The following is a 20,708-nucleotide window of genomic DNA, read 5'->3' as shown; positions in this document are numbered from 1 at the left end:
AACCTGGTGGAATGGGTGAAACTCACTAGGTGTGAGTTGCAAACCGAGACAATAAATGTCTATGCTGCTGTTTCCCCCCAGAGCATTTTTCTACTGCAAAGCTTGTCACGATGACATCACAGACCCCAAACGGATCAAAAAATGTGGCTGCAAACGACGTGAGTACACCTAACTCGCCGTCCACAACCCCACCCCCCACCCCTCTCATGCCCCCCCGTCCCCTACCCCCACTGTCTCTGAAGTATGATTAGGATGTGCTATAATAAAGGTGTCATATCCCTCACTGTTTCTCATACAGTGTCTTGCAAAGGTATTCATCCCGCTTGGCATTTTTCCTATTTTGTTGCATTACAACCTGTAATTTAAATTGATTTTTATTTGGATTTCATGTAATAGACATACACAAAATTGGTGAAGTGAAATAAAAAAAATAACTTGTTTCAAAACATTCTAAAAAATTAATAACGTAAAGTGGTGCGTGCATATGTATTCACCCCCTTTGCTATGAAGCCCCTAAATAAGATCTGGTGCAACCAATTACCTTCAGAAGTCACATAATTAGTTAAATAAAGTCCACCTGTGTGCAATCTAAGTGTCACATGATCTGTCACATGATCTCAGTATATATACACCTGTTCTGAAAGGCCCCTGAGTCTGCAACACCACTAAGCAAGGGGCACCACCAAGCAAGCGGCACCATGAAGACCAAGTAGCTCTCCAAACAGGTCAGGGACAAAGTTGTGGAGAAGTACAGATCAGGGTTGGGTTATAAAAAAATATCAGAAACTTTGAACATCCCACGGAGCACCATTAAATCCATTATAAAAAAATTGAAAGAATATGGCACCACAACAAACCTGCCAAGAGAGGGCCGCCCACCAAAACTCACAGACTAGGCAAGGAGGGCATTAATCAGAGAGGCAACAAAGAGACCAAAGATAACCCTGTCCATAGGACCACTTTAAGCCGTACACTCCACAGAGCTGGGCTTTACGGAAGAGTGGCCAGAAAAAAGCAACAAAAAAAATAAGCAAACACGTTTGGTGTTTGCCAAAAGGCATGTGGGAGACTCCCCAAACATATGGAAGAAGGTACTCTGGTCAGATGAGACTAAAATTGAGCTTTTTGGCCATCAAGGAAAACGCTATGTCTGGCGCAAACTCAACACCTCTCATCACCCCGAGAACACCATCCCCACAGTGAAGCATGGTGGTGGCAGCATCATGCTGTGGGGATGTTTTTCATCGGCAGGGACTGGGAAACTGGTCAGAATTGAAGGAATGATGGATGGCGCTAAATACAGGGAAATTCTTGAGGGAAACCTGTTTCAGTATTCCAGAGATTTGAGACTGGGACGGAGGTTCACCTTCCAGCAGGACAACAAAATAGGGAAAATGCCAAGGGGGGTGAATACTTTTGCATGCCACTGTAGGAATGTCCTTTTACAGTGATAACTGTTTGAAATGGAAATTGCTCCAGTGATCACCTTGAGTCCCATTTTAGTGTATCAACTGTGATCACAACTGTCAAACCTTCATTGTGGTATGATCTGAAATCAATGTGTTATGATATTGTACAATTTGTTTGATTTATTCATTTTATTACTTTTTCCTTTGAATATGTAAACTTATCATGTCAATAATTTATCATAATGACGGAACTATCTAGAAGGGTGGACTGAAGTCTGGAGGAAGAAAAAGATAGAGAGAGAGAAAGAAAGCGAGAAGACCAGCAGAGAGCGAAAGAAAGAGTGGGAGTTCTACATCAGTATGCTAATGATCGAGTGTCAGGGAGAGGTAGAACGATGGGAGTAGCCGAGCAGAAGAGGAAGGCTGTCAGGTCGCCATAGTGACACTGTGACACAGGCAGAGGTAATGACCTCAGTCAGGTGGAAGAATACACGAGCCAATGGCTTTCCTATGCTCATGGGTCATGGGTTCAGACAACCAGACATCCTATTGGCCCAACCCTACCGAATCAGAGCACTTTATTGGTCCAAGTATTCCACCATTAACATCTGCCAGCAGTGGATGACTTGGAATATGACCCTTTTTCTCTGCTATTACTATTGATCAGACTGGGAATTAGAGAATGTGTACCAGGGTTGGGTTCAATTCAATTTCAATTCAGTTACTTCAGGAAGTAAACTCATTGAGGAAAATAATATAAGTTGTATTTTCGGTTTACTTCCTGAATAGCCTGAATTGAAAGCATTAATTCAGAAGCAGGGCCTTATTACTACCTGACCTACATGGGCACTTGTCCCAACATGTTAGCATGTTAAATAATTTAATGTCCTGCAGTCTCTGTACATCTAGAAAGGTCAGCGACAGTTACAGCAAGCAGCCTACGCCCAAACACATGATCTCCACCGTCCTTTCCCTTTGTCTGTGTCATCTCAATTATTCAGACTATAGGCCTGGTAGTCTGTCAGGTAGAGAGAACCAGAGACCTGTATTGTCTGATTCACACTATATTGCCAAACTGAGACAAGGCAAGCCGGGCTATACTAAGCTGGCCTGGTTACACATCCACCACAGTTGCTGGAACCGTGCTGGAAAGGACAATGTGAAAATAATGTATCAGAGCCAGTACAGTTTTGGTTGGCCCTATAGTGTGATCATGCATTGGTCCACTAGATATACTATACCTGAAACAAGACAGTTCTATTCTACATTATTTTGGGTTTCTGTATCTCCATCTTATTACTGTTTTATTACCAATAGGAGGGCCCCATTTAGAGAGATGACAGTTCCATTACTAGAATGGAAGTTTGTCTTCTGTTTGTTCTGTTTTGTTTCTGTTGTTATTGTTTATTTTATCCATGTGTTTATGACCATTGACATTTTTTTGATGTTATTTCCTTCCCCTACTGCCGCCGGGAAACACAACTTCTTTATTTTAACCACTCTCTGGTAGTGATTTATTGTGAGTAAAAAAAAACACGGGTTCCCTCCCATCCAGGGTGCAGTGCGAGTGTCTTTTCTCTTTCCCAGCCAATAGTATACTGTATTCTATGTTGCATGTTACCAGTGTAGCATCTGCATCCCTCTCCTCGCCTCTCATCTGTACACTGTCCTGCCTCAGACCAGACCTGAATACAGCAGAACCCAAACTCACACCAGCTTCTGATTGTTTAGTCTGTCTCCTCATAGGCCCATAGTCTAGCCCGCCCTCAGACTCATTTCAGATGACAGAGTGGAGTGTGATTTTATCATAGAAGTGGATGAACTCTGTTTGACTCACTTAATTTTTTTGTTTGTTGTTAATCTAAACTGATCTGTATTAGAAACCCAATCCTAAGCCTTGTGTTATCAGCTCTCCTTAAGTCCTACTTACCTCCTCTCCCTAATATCACGCTCTGAGAAAGTAGAAAAATGGATGTGGTGACAATCTGAAATGTCAAACACACAGATTGATATAGGTAATGTTAGTCATGGATTTTGAGCCAAGACATTGGGGTGGGGAGGTAATAAAAAATTAAACTCCAACCATTTAGATTCAAATTCATTTTCTCACTGTCAGGGGCTATATTGCACGCTGCTGTATTTTCTGAAAAGAGGAAGTGTTCTTGTGGAAATGTCTTTAAATATTTCAGCTTAATGAGCAATGTTGCAAAACACAATCAAAACAATCTGGTCATACCCCCTTCACTGCTTCTAGCCCCCTCCCCACTCCCCAGTGCTCTGGTACTCTGCCCAGCTCCAGTCATACCACTACCCGGAGTTCATCAGTGCATTTAGAATTGAGATATCGTCACCCCCAGCCCCACTGCATTTCAATTCTACATAGTCGTCAGGCCCTTTTTTACTCACTGCCCTCAGAGCCCTGAGTGAAAGAAACAGCTTCAGTAGACAGTTATTTTACTATACTGCAGGTGCCAATGCTGTACTGCCATTTGGCCACTAGATGGCCATGTTGTGCCACAGTCCTGAATGTAGCTTATTGAAGGAAACTGACACTGAGGTCCTCAGAAACCTATTCAGCAAGAATATGATGAGCAACAGGGTGTGTTTCAGTCATAGACATAGAATTACTAGAACGGTTAAAAAAACGTAGACCACTGCAATTTGACTGGAACACTCATGGGTATACTCAATATGGCCGCCGGTCCACCATCACAGACCTATTGATTTGAATGGAGTTACTGTTCTAGTAATGGTAATATCTCTATGGTAGCAGTTAACTGTAGGTGTATCTTAACCTTTACAGTAGTTGTCATACAAATCTTAAAGGGAAAAGTTGTCTTACTTTAGTTTCATCATTGCATAGATTAACCCCTGGCTTTGTTTTATGCATACTGGTCTCATAGTATAGACAATTGTTTTTTGTTTTTTTGACATAACATAGTAAATGTAAATCCTGGACACTTGAATTAGTATGATATGTTACATTTGGTATGGTCACATAAGACAAAAGGTTACTTAAGGCAAAAACGAAATGAGGGTTGTTGGTCGGTGTGGAAGGGTGGGCATATAATACAAACGTCTAGCAACCCAAAAGTTGCATGTTTTAGTCTCATCACGGACAACTTGATCATTTTAGCTAATTATCAACTTTGCAACTACTTAATACTTTTTACCTACATTGCATCTACTTAGCATGTTAGCTAACCCTTCCCCTAATAGTTTAACCTAACTCCTAACCTTAACCCTAACCCCTAGCCTAGCTAACGTAGTGTTAGCTACCTAGCCACCTAGCTAACATTAGCCACAAGAAATTGGATTTCGTAACATCATACGTTTTGCAAATTCGTGACATATTGTACGAAATTCAATTCATTACATATCATACGAATTGCAATTCGTCACATATCATAAGAAATGGATGATGGACATCCTCAAATTAATAAATACCATATGAAATGTAACATATCATACTAATTGGAGTGCCCCTGATTTACTTTTAGTATGCTACATCTACCCCTGAGTCCAGGTTGGTTTTATGGTGTGCAATGTTTGGTTTGGTTGGTTGAAGATGTCTGAAAACAAAGTGAGTCTTTCGAAGGAAAACTGTTCTTTGTATTACGCATTCCGCTATTTCCATTTGTGCTTTGCAACATGGTACAATAACTGGAGAGTTTAAAAGCGGTTTTAGTTTGGTTGTTTTCTATAAGTATCCATATTTTAATATAATATGAGTCTAACTTAGATTTACTATTCAAAGTCAAAATGGCTCATCGAGTTCTTGCTGAATAGGGTTGTCTTTCACTTAAGAGGATCAGTGTCCATTGATATTCAACACTGGCTTCATGATGACTTCGTCTTTGTACGTTTTGTCAGGTGGAATGTTGAATGTGACATATGAAAAAATACTTTATTTCTAGAACCACAATCAAAAGCAACAGCGTAGTTGTGTGTGTGTGTGTTAACAATCACCTTCCTTTGACAAAATGTACACAGACAGTCATGTTCATGTGGACTCTTGTGGTGAAGAATGTCCTAAAAGGGACACTGTAGTCCGTACTGTAGTAGATCAGGCTAACGGGTATGTGTGAAGTAATTTGAGTCAAACACATTGTCATGTTGTGTCGTGTTCTCCATCTCCCCCTCCCATGTCTCGCTAACCAACATTACAACTACATGTACTGTGTTCAACTGAATGCCCAGCCTAGAAAGAACTCAGAATAAAACTCAGAGTTCAGCATGAAAACTAAGAAAGTAATATAGTTCAGCATGAAACGAAAGCCACACTTGCTCGTCTGTCATGCCTCCAAAACTGTTTATGCTCTGTAAACAGTTACCACACTCCACCCTCTGTAATTGCTGTGATCTCTTTATGCATGCTTATGAATGCTTATAAAGCACTTGTGCATGCTGTTTATAGGACACCTCGCTCCCCATTCTCTTTCTGGCCACAAACTGAAACATGCCACCTCGTTTGGGCTCCCAGCCACACATGTGGTTAAAACAGTAAAAGTAGACTTATAGTTCTCTACAGAGAGAGATCGAGAGTTTCTGTGAGGGTGTTAGAGTGAGTTAGTGACTTGGCACCCTGGCATAGAGAGAATGGGAACCAGGGATTGTGGTCTGAACCAGAGTCACAGCAATCTAGAACCGCTGCTCTGAGGGGCTTTCACTACCTATTGCTACTTCTCCTGGGGTTAAGACCTTGACATTTATATTGTAAGCACACACACACGCACATACACGCGCACACACACACACACACACACACACACTTCAAATGTTTTATATACAGATCTGCCATCTTAATTTGATCACTCTGTCGTCGCAGAGAATTTTCCTGTGCAGCAGGAAATGCAAATTGTAGTGTATTGAAGGTTTAAAAAGGCTTCTAAAGTTTGTAATTTCCACTTTTAAATTTCTGACTTGATTTGCCCTAATGAAAAATGTATCAACCCCTACAGAAATGCCCATTAATTATCATTATAATTATAATCCACATAATAATTCACATTTCCTGTTTCTGCAAGATATTTTTTCCTGCTGTGAGAAGCAGGGTCAAATTAAGATAGTTAATCTGTACTCCATGTACATCCATAGTAACTTGCAAACACGTACACACCTCTCTCAAACCTCTCTGGGGGAGTGCTGGTTTAGTGAAACTCTTGTATTATAGTCTAGCATGGTATGGCCTGGCCAGTCTAGCCAGTAGAGTAGTGTGATGATGCCTTGACCAGGGCTGCTGCAGCTGCATGAAGGGATACAGGTACGTGATCCACACCTTTAGCCAGACAGATAGAGGATGTTATGATCTGTTCTGTTCTGAATCAAATAATATACATTACCAGTCAAAAGTTTGGACACACCTACTCATTCCAGGGTTTTTCTTTCTTTATTTTTTTTTTTACAATTTTCTACATTGTAGAATCATAGTGAAGACAACAAAACTATGAAATAACACATATGCAATCATGTAGTAACCAAAAAGGTGTTACGCAAATCAAAATATATTTTATATTTGAGATTCTTCAAAGTAGCCATCCTTTGCCTTGATGACAGCTTTGCACACTCTTGGCATTCTCTCAACCAGCTTCATGAGGTAGTCCCCTGGAATGCATTTCAAGTAACGTGTGCCTTTTTTAAAGGTTAATTTGTGGAATTTTTTTATGCGTTTGAGCCAATCAGTTGTGTTGTGACAAGGTAGGGTTGGTATACAGAAGATAGCCCTATTTGGTAAAAGACCAAGTCCATATTATGGCAAGAACAGCTCAAATAAGCAAAGAGAAACGACAGTCCATAATTACTTTAAGACATGAAGGTCAGTCAATCCGGAAAAATTTCAAGAACTTTTAAAGTTTCTTCAAGTGCAGTCGTAAAAACCATCAAGCGCTATGATGAAACTGGCTCTCATGAGGACTACCACAGGAAAGGAAGACCCAGAGTTACCTCTGCTGCAGATGATAAGTTCATTAGAGTTAACTGCACCTCAGATTGCAGCCCAAATAAGTGCTTCACAGAGTTCAAGTAACAGACACATCTCAACATCAACTGTTCAGAGACTGTGTGAATCAGGCCTTCATTGTCGAATTGCTGCAAAGAAAGCACTACTAAAGGACACCAGTAAGAAAAAGAGACTTGCTTTTTCCAAGAAACACAAGCAATGGACATTAGACTGGTGGAAATCTGCCCTTTGGTCAGATGAGTCCAACCGCCGTGTCTTTGTGAGACGCAGAGTAGGTGAACGGATGATCTCCGCATGTTTGGTTCCCACCATGAAGCATGAAGGAGGAGGTGTGGGGGTGCTTTGCTGGTGACACTGTCTGTGATTTATTTAGAATTCAAGGCACACTTAACCAGCATGGCTACCACAGCATTCTACAGTGATAAGCCATCCCATCTGGTTTGCGCTTAGTGGGACTATCATTTGTTTTTCAACAGGACAATGACCCCACACACCTCCAGGCTGTGTAAGGGCTATTTAACCAAGAAGGAGAGGGATGGGAGTGCTGCATCAGATAACCTGGCCTCCACATTCACCCGACCTCAACCCAATTGAGATGGTTTGAGATGAGTTGGACTGCAGAGTGAAGGAAAAGCAGCCAACAAGTGCTCAACATATGTGGGAACTCCTTCAAGACTGTTGGAAAAGCATTCCAGGTGAAGCTGGTTGAGAGAATGCCAAGAGTGTGCAAAACTGTCATCAAGGCAAAGGATGGTTACTTTGAAGAATCTCAAATATAAAATATATTTTGATTTGTTTAACACGTTTTTGGTTACTACATGATTCCATATGTGTTATTTCATAGTTTTGATGTCTTCACTATGATTCTACAATGTAGAAAATAGTAAAAATAAAGAAAAACCCTGGAATGAGTAGGTGTGTCCAAACCTTTGACTGGTACTGTATGTCTGTATGAGGTTTGCTGCTGAAGACATTGCCCATGCTACTCTCCTACCCCCGAATGATTCCCCTTCCATCTACCCCTTCCCCCCTCTCCCCCACTGTCGTATTTGCCTTTATACCTGTTATGGCATTTTCAGCCTTAGGACACAGCTTGGCCCTTGAGCCTAAGACCATCTGGACTACAAGTTCAACAAGTTAAATTGGACTACAACTTTCAAATTGTTCAAACTTTATTGATCAAAACAAGACTTTGGGAGAACATTGAAAAAAGTTTTATTTGGCCATGATAATATATTTCACACAATTCTTACTTCAAAGAACCAAAAGCAGTTTGGCACTCTAGCGATATACAGTGGGGTATGAAATTATTGACACCCTTGATAAATGACTGTATAAAATAAGTAATTAAAATAGTGATCTATATTGTATGCAAAAAAAAAAGGGAAATTATATTATTTTATACTGATACAATTGCTCAGCGAAATAGATTTTGTTTAGCAAGTAATACTTTTTTTTCTCAAAAAGGTAGGGGTCAAATTATTGACACTTCTGTTTTCGATACCTTTCAATACCTCACCTTACGAGGATAACAGCACTGAGCCTTTAAAAAAAAATTGGTTGGAGAACACGTTTGGAAGGATCTTAGACCATTCCTCCCAGAGTCTTGATATACTTCATGTGCGCTTATGGACTGCCCTCTTCAATTCAAACCACAGGTTTTCAATGGGTTTCAAGTCTGGAGACTGAGATGGCGATTGCAAAATTTTGATTTTGTGGCCAATTAACCATTTTTGTGTGTGCTTGGGGTTATTGTCTTGTTGGAAAATCCACATGCGGCCAAGTTTCAGCCTCCTGGCAGAGGCAACCAGGTTTTTGCCTAAAATGTCCTGGTGCTGGGTAAAGTTCATGATGCCGTTGACCTTAACAAGGGCCCCAGGACCAGTGGAAGCAAAATCACCCCATAACATAAAGATCCACCACCATATTTTGCAGTAGGTATGGGGTTCTTTCTGCTTAAATCAAATCAATCAAATCAAATTTTATTCGTCACATGCTTCGTAAACAACAGGTGTGGGCTAACTGTGAAATGCTTACTTACAGGCCCTTCCCAACAATGCAGAGAGAAAGAAAATAGAGAAGTAATAGAAAAGTAAAACTCGTAATAATAAAAGCAATACTAGATACATAATGAGTAACGATAACTTAGCTATATGCAAGGGGTACCAGTACCGAGTCGATGTGCAGGGGTACGAGGTAATTGAAGTAGATATGTACATATAACTAGGAATAAAATAACAGATAGTAAACAGTAGCAGCAGCGTATGTGATGTTTGAAAAAAGGGTCAAAGCAGATAGTCTGGGTAGCTATTTGGTTAACTATTTAACTAACTATTTAGCAGTCTTATGGCTTGGGGGTAGAAGTTCAGGGACCTGTTGGTTCCAGACTTGTTGCATCGGTACCGCTTGCCGTGCAATAGCAGAGAGAACAGTCTATGACTTGGGTGGCTGGGGTCTTTGACCATTTTTAGGGCCTTCCTCTGACACCGGCTTGTATAGAGGTCCTGGATAGCAGAGCGCTCGGACCAAGTGATGTACTGGGCCATCCATACTACTCTCTGTAGTGCTTTGCGATCAGATGCCAAGCAGTTGTCATACCAAGCGATGATTCAGCCAGTCAAGATGCTCTCAGTGGTGCAGCTGTAGAACCTTTTGAGGATCTGAGGGCCCATGACAAATCTTTTCTGCGTCCTGAGGGGGAAAAGATGCATTGTCGTGCCCTCTTCGACTGTGTTGGTGTGTTTGGACCATGATAGATCCTTAGTGATGTGGACACCAAGGAACTTGACGCTCTCGACCCGCTCCACTACAGCCCCGTCGATGTGTATGGGGGTATGCTTGGCCCTCCGTTTCCTGTAGTCCACAATCAGCTCCTTTGCCTTGTTGACGTTGAGGGAGAGGTTGTCCTGGCAACACACTGCCAGGTCTTTGACCTCGTCCCTATAGGGCACTATGGTGTTGATCGATGAGCTCTAGTCAATGAACAGCATTCTCATGTAGGTGTTCCTTTTGTCCAAGTGGGAAAGCGCATTGTGGAGTGCAATAGAGATTGTGCCATCTGTGGATCTGTGGGGCAGTATGTGAATTGGAGTGGGTCCAGGGTGTCTGGGATGGTGGTGTGTCATGATAAGCCTTTCATGGCTACAGATGTGAGTGATACGGAGCGATAGTCATTTAGACAGGTTACCTTGGCGTTCTTGGGCACAGGGACTATGGTGGTCTGCTTGAAACATGTAGGTATTACAGACTGGGTCAGGAAGAGGTTGAAAATGTCAGTGAAGACAAATGCCTGCTGGTCGGCACATGCTCTGAGTACGCATCCTGGTAATCCTTCTGGCCCTGCAGCCTTGTGAATGTTAACCTGTTTAAAGGTCTTACTCACATCAGCTATGTAGAGCATGATCACAAAGTCATCCGGAACAGCTGGTGCTCTCACTTATGGTTCAGTGTTGCTTGCCTCAAAGCGAGCAGCTCGTCTGGTAGGCTTGTGGCTGGGTTTCCCTTTGTAATCCGTGATAGTTTGCAAGCCGTGTTACATCCAACGAACGGTTACAGTTTTGACTTAAATCTACTTGAAAATCTATGACAAGACCTGAAAATGGTTGTCTGGCAATGATCAACAACCAATTTGAAAGAGCTTAAAGAATTTTTTTAATAATTATGGGCAAACGTTGCACAATCCAGGTGTGGAAAGCTGTTAGAGACTTACCCAGAAAAACTCACAGCTGTAATTGCTACCAAAAGTATTGACTCTGGTGTGAATACTTATGTAAATGACATATTTCTGTATTTCATTTTCAATAAATCTACCAACATTTCTTTAAATGTTTTCACTTTGTCATTATGGGGAATTGTGTGTAGATGGGGGAGAAAAATGAATGTATTCAAAATTGAATAAAGGCTGGAACACAACAAAATGTGGAATAAGTCAAGGGGTATGAATACTTTCTGAAGGCAGTACGGTCACTGTGGGGACGACGTAGTTGATGCACTTATTAATGAAGCCGATGACTGATGTGTTAAACTCCTCAATGCCATCGGATCATATTCCAGTCTTTGCTAGCGAAACAGTCCTGTAGCTTAGCATCTGCTTCATCGGACCACTTCCGTATTGAGAGTGTCGCTGGTACTTCTTGTTGGAGTTTTTGCTTGTAATAAGGATAATGGAGTTATGGTCAGATTTGCCAAATTGAGGGCGAGGGAGAGCTTTGAATGAGTCTTTGTGTGTGGAGTAAACTCCAAACTCACCTCTGGTGTGCATGGCCAAAGAGCTCTATTTTCATGTCATCCACGCCTGGCGTTTGCGAAATGGCATTGGCACTTGGAATGGAACCGGTGCTTTGGTCAGATGACATGAAAATAGAACTCTTTGGCCACGGTTTGTCGTCGAAATGAGAATGCATAAACAGAAAAGAAACCCATACCTACTGTCAAATATGCTTCCACTGGTCTTGTGGCCCTTGTTAAGGTCAACGGCATTGTTAACTTTACCCAGTACCAGCACATTTTTGCCAAAAATCTGGTTGCCTCTGCCTGGAGACTGAAACTTGGCCTCAAGTGGATCTTCCAGTAAGACAATAACCACAAGCACACATCAAAATCCACAAAGAAATTATGAATTGGCCACAAAATCAACATTTGCAATCGCAAGTCTCCGGACTTGAAACCCATTGAAAACCTGTGGTTTGAATTGAAGAGGGCAGCCCATAAGCACAGATAATAATAATAATAATAATAATAATAATAATAATAATAAGGATAATATGAAGGATATCAAGGATCTGGAAGGATTCTGTATGGAGGAATGGTCTAAGACTCGTTTCCCAAACACGGTCCTGGGGGCCCGCCTCGGTGCACGTTTTGTTTTTTGCTCTAGCACTACACAGCTGACTCAAATCAAAGCTTGAGCTATTGAAAGGTATTGAAAACAGGGGTGTCAATCATTTTTACCCCTACCTTTTTGAGGAAAAAATAAATTACTTATTTAACTATCTTTTTCTCTGAGCAATTGTATTAGTATAAAATAACATAATTTCCCAATTCTTTTGAGCATACAATATAGCTCAGTATTTAAATGTATTTTATACAGTAATTTTTGCTGATCTTTATCAAGGATGTCAATAATTTCGGACCCCACTGTATGAAGCACCCTAACATAATAGGTGCCCATTACTGGTCTTTTGTTGGGGCTCAAGCCTGTGAGAGCTGGCATCTAAGGCTTTGCACTTATTATCTCCTTTGTGGAGTAACCTTCCGGCTTCCCCACATTACTATTTCTCATTTTGCCATTAACCTGCTGCTTTTCCTCTTCCTCTCATCCCAAAACATGACTGTAGCCAAGATGTCCGTCTACAAACAAATGAAACTGGCATGTTGCTTTGATTGCGGCCGTTCAGAGCGAGACTGCTCTTGCATGTCAGGCAGTGTACATATTAACATGGACACCCTACAGAGGGCCTACCCACTCCCCTCTGTCTCTGTTCATGATTGCACAACCACTTTACCTGCCTGTAAGTTATACCGCCCAACACGTGCTGTTAAATGTCTGTTGTGTGTGCCCTGTATGTGTATGTGTGTGTGCCCTGTATGTGTATGTGTGTGTGCCCTGTATGTGTATGTGTGTGTGCCCTGTATGTGTATGTGTGTGTGCCCTGTATGTGTATGTGTGTGTATGTGCTTTATCCGTAACGTCGTCCACGTGGCGTGCTTCCATAGTTGCCATTACGCTGTCGTGGCTTATTTAAATGTATTTGTTATTATTATTATTATTATTATTATTATTAGTAGTAGTAGTAGTAGTAGTAGTAGTAGTATCATTAATTTGAGTAGTTTTTATTCTTATTCTTCTTATTATTATTATTATTTCTGTGGGTTGTATTGGGTGGTAGTTGTGGTGTTGCTTTGGTGCTGCTCTACTGTAGCTGTTAGCTCTGTGGCTAGCGCATGCTACATCAGTCAAGCACTCTTGTGGTGACTGTGTTATTAGACATTTGGTGTTTTATGTATTATATTGTTTCTAATACAGTATATTATGTATAAATATGATGAAGGAAAATGTGACTGTATGTTGAAGGGATGATTTATGTCTGACTGTATGCAATATCTTGATGACAGTTTTCATTTATTTTTGTTGTTGTTTTGTCTTCCTTTGTTTATGAAGGTATCCCAAGCTTTTATGGGAACCTCCTTGCTAACTGTGTTTCTGTTCTGTTCCTGATAATTTTATTTCAAGCTCACAGGACTGACTTGTGTAGGAACGAGAGCCATGCTCGAGTGATGTTCATAGAGCAATATTCATAGAAAATGTAGATACAGTGGGGGAAAAAGTATTTAGTCAGCCACCAATTGTGCAAGTTCTCCCACTTAAAAAGATGAGAGAGGCCTGTAATTTTCATCATAGGTACACGTCAACTATGACAGACAAATTGAGATTTTTTTTCTCTAGAAAATCACATTGTAGGATTTTTAATGAATTTATTTGCAAATTATGGTGGAAAATAAGTATTCGGTCACCTACAAACAAGCAAGATTTCTGGCTCTCACAGACCTGTAACTTCTTCTTTAAGAGGCTCCTCTGTCCTCCACTCGTTACCTGTATTAATGGCACCTGTTTGAACTTGTTATCAGTATAAAAGACACCTGTCCACAACCTCAAACAGTCACACTCCAAACTCCACTATGGCCAAGACCAAAGAGCTGTCAAAGGACACCAGAAACAAAATTGTAGACCTGCACCAGGCTGGGAAGACTGAATCTGCAATAGGTAAGCAGCTTGGTTTGAAGAAATCAACTGTGGGAGCAATTATTAGGAAATGGAAGACATACAAGACCACTGATAATCTCCCCTTGATCTGGGGCTCCACGCAAGATCTCACCCTGTGGGGTCAAAATTATCACAAGAACGGTGAGCAAAAATCCCAGAACCACACGGGGGGGACCTAGTGAATGACCTGCAGAGAGCTGGGACCAAAGTAACAAAGCCTACCATCAGTAACACACTACGCCGCCAGGGACTCAAATCCTGCAGTGCCAGACGTGTCCCCCTGCTTAAGCCAGTACATGTCCAGGCCCGTCTGAAGTTTGCTAGAGTGCATTTGGATGATCCAGAAGAGGATTGGGAGAATGTCATATGGTCAGATGAAACCAAAATATAACTTTTGGTAAAAACTCAACTCGTCGTGTTTGGAGGACAAAGAATGCTGAGTTGCATCCAAAGAACACCATACCTACTGTGAAGCATGGGGGTGGAAACATCATGCTTTGGGGCTGTTTTTCTGCAAAGGGACCAGGACGACTGATCCGTGTAAAGGAAAGAATGAATGGGGCCATGTATCGTGAGATTTTGAGTGAAAACCTCCTTCCATCAGCAAGGGCATTGAAGATGAAACGTGGCTGGGTCTTTCAGCATGACAATGATCCCAAACACACCGCCCGGGCAACGAAGGAGTGGCTTCGTAAGAAGCATTTCAAGGTCCTGGAGTGGCCTAGCCAGTCTCCAGATCTCAACCCCATAGAACATCTTTGGAGGGGAGTTGAAAGTCTGTGTTGCCCAGCGACAGCCCCAAAACATCACTGCTCTAGAGGAGATCTGCATGGAGGAATGGGCCAAAATACCAGCAACAGTGTGTGAAAACCTTGTGAAGACTTACAGAAAACATTTGACCTGTGTCATTGCCAACAAAGGGTATATAACAAAGTATTGAGAAACTTTTGTTATTGACCAAATACTTATTTTCCACCATAATTTGCAAATAAATTCATTAAAAATCCTACAATGTGATTTTCTAGATTTTTTTTCCCTCATTTTGTCTGTCATAGTTGACGTGTACCTATGATGAAAATTACAGGCCTCTCTCATCTTTTTAAGTGGGAGAACTTGCACAATTGGTGGCTGACTAAATACTTTTTTCCCCCACTGTATGTAGCATATCAAATGGTGTTAATCTTAAAGGTACACTACTAAACAAGATGGGTCATACACAATGGGGTGACCTCCTACCTACATCAACAGAGACTTCAATTCACCGTTCGCTAAGCCCCGTCCTAGAATTTTCGGCAATCCATTGAAGTGCTACAGTGGATAGCAACTGTCGCTAACCAAGCTTGAGTCCAACGCATGGACAAGCTCTCATTTCAAAAGTATGGAAGCCAATGAGGGCAATGGCAAAAGCGGAGAGTTTTCATACAAAAATAAGTTATTTAAATGGCTAAATAATTGAACAGTACACCAGGGGTACTTGGGACTGTGATTCCTGAAATTCAGTGCCTGCAGATGGAGTATTTTTACGAAACCGAAATTATACTTTTGTTGCATTGTTTGATAGCTGGTTAGCTTGCTAGCTTTCATTGACCAATGTTGAAAATGTTGCTAACGCTAGTTAACTAGCTAGCCAGTTAATATAACTTGTATTCGCCAAATGTATGTTAACTAGCTAAGTTAGCTATATTATTAATATAACTCACTGCTGTCAACATCCGTACACAATTTGAGAGCACTACTGAGCTCCAAAAGTGGTTAGTAGCTTTGACTGCATGCTGACAGTGCATTCAGAGCAATCCAGTGGCTAGCCACAGTACAAACTTCATTTTACCAGGTTCCCGTGAAGCAATTGTAATGACAGTCCACCATAACATTCCCGAGAGTCTTCTGATTAGCAAGGGGTAGTCTGTGTTTAATTTCATTGTGTATTAAAAACACAGTTTGAGATCATTGTGAGGGGTTTTCTCCATTGGTTTGAATGGGGAATTGGACTTCCCGGGACAATTTGAAAACGAGGTAGCAACCATAACCAGGGGGGTGGGGCTTAGCAAAGGGTGATTTATTGGCTCTTCACAATATCACACCCTTCCTTGTATGATGATGTCATTTTGCTGACTGTACCTTTTAAAGTTTCTCAGTGTTTACAGTCTCATTGCCAGACTTAAGTGTTTATCATAGTCCAAAACGTGTACGTGTATGCACAGCAGTGTTCTAGAATATTGGACTGTTGGCTTTCATACTTTTTGAATTCTCAGCGCAGCTCAAGCAATTTCTCCAACTGTCAACACATTCAAATTAATAGATGACGCGTTCCAGTGCCGTGTTGGTTTGGAATTGTGGGAAGGTGCGCGTTTGGGCTGTGCCTCCCCCGCAGATGGTCTCGGAGTCATGTAGCTATGTCACAGTGGGACCCCGGACTATAGCGTCTCAACGTCTGTGGACTATGACTTACGCTTTACACCACGTGTCCCTTCAACGTTCTCACCGTGGCTTATTACATGATACCTATGTGATAATATGACTGTCAGAGTGTTGTGGTCTGTAGTTGTTGATTGTGTATCGCTCTTCATCATAGGAAAGTGGTTAATCTTCCAATAAGAAAACAATGAATATGATGAGTGTTGAGTTATACCCAGTCCTATGGAAATACTTTTCCAGCTATCTTCAGATCATGACCCTCAGCCATGATACTCATCCAGTCCCAACCAGCCAACAGATATGGATTGACTTGTAAAGAAGGAGCTAGCTACTCCACAGGATTAATATAAATAACACCCTCTCTCTTTTCCCAGACTTGATCTTTGTTCCATCAGATTACTTTCTCCTCTTCCTCAGTAATCAGGAACCCAGGGGATCACTTTTTTTTAATTTTTAGATTATGTTTCATCCAAACAATTTTTGTATTTGTTTGCTGGGTATTTGGCATCATCCAGAATCTCCTGGCTAGCATTTTTGGAGCTTGTAGCAATGCTAGTGGAAACAGATTGAACCAGTTAGCATTGCATTCAAAAGCATGGGGAACAAGCCCTCTGTTGCTCCTCTAGGGCTGTCTGGACCTATCAGAGGACCCAGGCAGAGGAGAGAGGGGAAAAGGAGATGACAGTGGTAAAGGGAAAGGGAAATAGCAGTGATTGGATAGAGAGAAAAGAGAGATGGCAGTGATTTGGATAGAGGGAAAGGGAAATAGCAGTGATTGGATAGAGGGGAAACGGGAGAAATCAGCCCCATGTGATTTCCTCCTCAGCATTCTCCCACCATCTGTGAATGAGCTCTGACTAGATTAGTGTCAACCGGCTGATGATGAGTTTGGTTTTGCCTCTTGTAGGTTGGTGGGCCGCTACTCTCCCTCTGCACCAATTACTGGCTATTAGGGTAGTTACTGATCTCTCTCCTCCCTCAGCCCCTCGTAGGATTTCATGGAAGACAACATCTTTCTTGTTCTCTTTAAAGGGGCAATCAGCAATTGCTACATCCATTTCTGGACTTATAAATTAATGATATGTACCCATTGATTCTTGAAGAATAAAACATATAAATGCCTCATGAGCTTAGTTCAACTGTCCTATCCAAGCAGAACTCAAAATATAAGCATTTTTTTACTACAGTTGTAAACAATGTAAATGTAAACAAACACTATATATCGCCTCAAAACATGGTTAAAACTATAATGTTGATATCATGGATGGTATTTAGTATATGTATTTATTAAGGATCCCCATTAGCTGCTGCCAAGGCAGCAGCTACTCTTCCTGTGGTCCAGCAACATTAAGGCAGTTATATACAATTTAAAATATTACATGACATTACATATCATAATACTTTTCACAACACATTAAGTGTGTTTCCTCAGGTCACTACTCTACTATCACATATCTACAATACAAAATCCATGTGTACGTGTGTGTATGTTATGATGTGTATGTGTGTCTGTGCCTGTGTGTCTCTTCACAGTCCCTGCTGTTCCATAAGGTGTCTTTATCTGTTTTTTAAATCTGATTCTACTGCTTGCATCAGTTACCTGATGTGGAATGGAGTTCCATGTAGCCATGGCTCTATGTAGTACTGTGTGCCTACCATAGTCTGTTCACTTGGGGATTGTGAAGAGACCTTTGGTGGCATGTCTTGTGGGTGTTGCATAGGTGTCTGAGCTGTGTGCTAGTAGTTTAAACAGACACCTTGGTGCATTCAGCATGTCAACACTTCTTAGAAAAACAAGTAGTGATGAAGTCAATCTCTCCTCCACTTTGAGCCATGAGAGATTTACATGCATATTATTAATGTTAGCTCTCTGTGTACATTTAAAGGGCCAGCTGTGCTGCCCTGTTCTGAGCCAATTGTAATTTTCCGAGGTCCCTCTCTGACCACAAGACTGAACAGTAGTCCAGGTGCGACAACACTAGAGCCTGTAGGACCTGCCTTGTTGATAGTGTTGTTAAAAAGGCAGAGCAGCGCTTTATTATGGACAGACTTCTCCCCATCTTAGCTACTGTTGTATCAACATGTTTTGACCATGACAGTTTACAATCCAGGGTTACTCCAAGCAGTTTAGTCACCTCAACTTGCTTTCCACATTATTTATTACAAGATTTAGTTGAGGTTTAGGGTTTAGTAAATGATTTGTCCCAAATACAATGCTTTTAGTTTTTGAAATATTTAGGACTAACTTATTATTTTGCCACTCGTTCTGAAACTAACTGCAGCTCTTTGTTAAATGTTGCAGTGATTTCACTCGCTGTAGTAGCTGACGTGTATAGTGTTGAGTCATCCGCATACATAGACACACTGGCTTTCCTCAAGGCCAGTGGCATGTCATTAGTAAAGATTGAAAAAAGTAAGGGGCCTAGACAGCTGCCTTGGGGAATTCCTGATTCTACCTGGATTATGTTGGGGAGGCTTCCATTAAAGAACGCCCTCTGTGTTCCGTTAGACAGGTAACTCTTTATGGGTTAGGGATCGCTATCACTGGATTTTCTCTGTATTTTCCCCTTTTTTTCTGTCTTTCAGAGTGGATAAGACGTCTCTGACCACGATGACTTCATTCACATCTGAAATTGATTTTCAACTGGTTTCTTCTTAAATAGTATTTTCTTATTTATTTACTCTATCTGCGAGGCACTTCACATCATATGTTATGAAACATGTTACATTTAGACCACACATTATCCAGAGTTGTTTGCTAATTGAAATATACATGGACGGGCTAATAGAAGACGTGAAACTTATAGCCGTGTATAAGTCTAAAGTGGGTGTGCTTCTTCCTAAGTCAGAGCAGTGATTCAGCTAGGAAGTAGTCAGTTGTAGTCATCTTTGGGACACGTTGTTTTTGGTCTCTCAGGGCGTTGTTTGTCCCAGCTTCTGGGGACCATCTGGGGCAAAGATTCCGGCCTGGAGGCTGGGTTCGGGCAGGGTTAGGGTCAGGAGAAGGGGTTTGGACTAAAGCTGGGACTGGGGGTTGGAGCTGGGACTGGGGGTTGGGGCTGCAGGGCTGGGCAGAGTTAGGACCAGGAGAAGTGGTTTGGGCCTGGAGCCAGAGGCAGAGGGTTGGGGCTTGGGCTGTTTGCTGTGAACCAGAGACTTAAGGCTGTGGCTAGTCTGTGTCTGACTTAGAGGGAGATGGGTGTACGTGTGTGTCTCAGCGGCAGGCGATCCTTATCCAGCCTGACGTGGAAATTATGTTAGCATTTTTATTTCCCCGGCTCTGCTAGTCCGTCACCGAAACCTGCCCTGACAGGTCCTGTCCACCAGGCAAGTTTGGATCCCCCCTCTCCCCTCCGCAGCCCTCCACGCTCCTCCATCGCGCTACCCCTCAGACGCTAGCCGGTTAGCCTGCCGCCTCTGCGGAAGCAGGTAGATCGATAACGACAGATGCCAGGGCCAGCGAGCGTCCCTGTTTGAGGGTGTGTGTCACAGGGCAGCCCTGGGCCTTCACTGTCGAAGACAGAGCAGGGCAGAGCAGAGCAGGGAGGGCTAGGCTAGCTAGCTCACAGTCTATGGGAGAATCTCAATTGCATACTCCTCATGTCCTCTCTCCTCGCCTCCTTCTTAAAGCCCATTGGAGGAGAAGATCAGAGGGGAGGGACCTCTGGCTTTCTCATCCAATTGGTTTTGAGAAGGAGGCGAGGAGAGAGGATACGATGAGTATGCAATTGAGATTCTCCCTTTGACTCCATCCCAAATAGAACCCTATTTGCTATATATTGTGCATTACTTTGGCCAAAGGCCTCCCTTGTTTACTTCATACAAAGAAAACGGCTCAAACGGCAAACTCAGAATGACTTACTAACTATGGTGTGTTAGGGGTGCTACTGTCCAGTCCGTGGTGTGTGTGTTTCTTTGTCCCTCCTCAGTGTGTGTTATTGGGAGGTATGGGAGAGGGTAGACGTGTGTGTGACTGTCTTTCTGTTTGGGTTTGGTGTGTGTTCTGTTCAGTCTGTAGTCTGGGCTCATCCTTCCGTTCTGTGGGTCGTTCGTTATCTCTCCACTGTCCCCGGATCATTTTTGAATTGAATACTCTTTAAAAAAAACTATTGATAGCTCCATGATAGTCCCACCTGATGATAGCTAAAAATAAAAAAATAAT

General features: G+C 41.9%; 1 protein-coding gene across 23 annotated transcripts in view; it reads left to right on the top strand.

Annotated features, from left to right (window-relative positions):
* LOC121574320 (calcium-activated potassium channel subunit alpha-1) overlaps positions 1–20,708 on the top strand; it is a 251,192-nt gene that overhangs the window by 187,134 nt on the left and 43,350 nt on the right. For 9 of the 23 annotated variants that reach the window (XM_041886997.2, XM_041887014.2, XM_041886977.2 and 6 more), the window contains 2 exons: positions 82–158; positions 2,920–2,928. In XM_041886997.2, coding sequence (XP_041742931.1) covers positions 82–158; positions 2,920–2,928 — 86 coding nt within the window. Of the gene's footprint in view, positions 1–81; positions 159–2,919; positions 2,929–12,704; positions 12,879–20,708 lie in introns of all 23 variants that reach the window. The other 14 variants (XM_041887001.2, XM_041887023.2, XM_041886992.2 and 11 more) reach the window with 3 other exon arrangements.

The sequence above is a fragment of the Coregonus clupeaformis genome, chromosome 1, assembly GCF_020615455.1.
Source record: "Coregonus clupeaformis isolate EN_2021a chromosome 1, ASM2061545v1, whole genome shotgun sequence".
NCBI classification, from domain to species: Eukaryota; Metazoa; Chordata; class Actinopteri; order Salmoniformes; family Salmonidae; genus Coregonus; species Coregonus clupeaformis.
The sequence above is the reverse complement of the archived record's forward strand: the minus strand, read 5'-3'. Positions and strand labels throughout refer to the sequence as shown.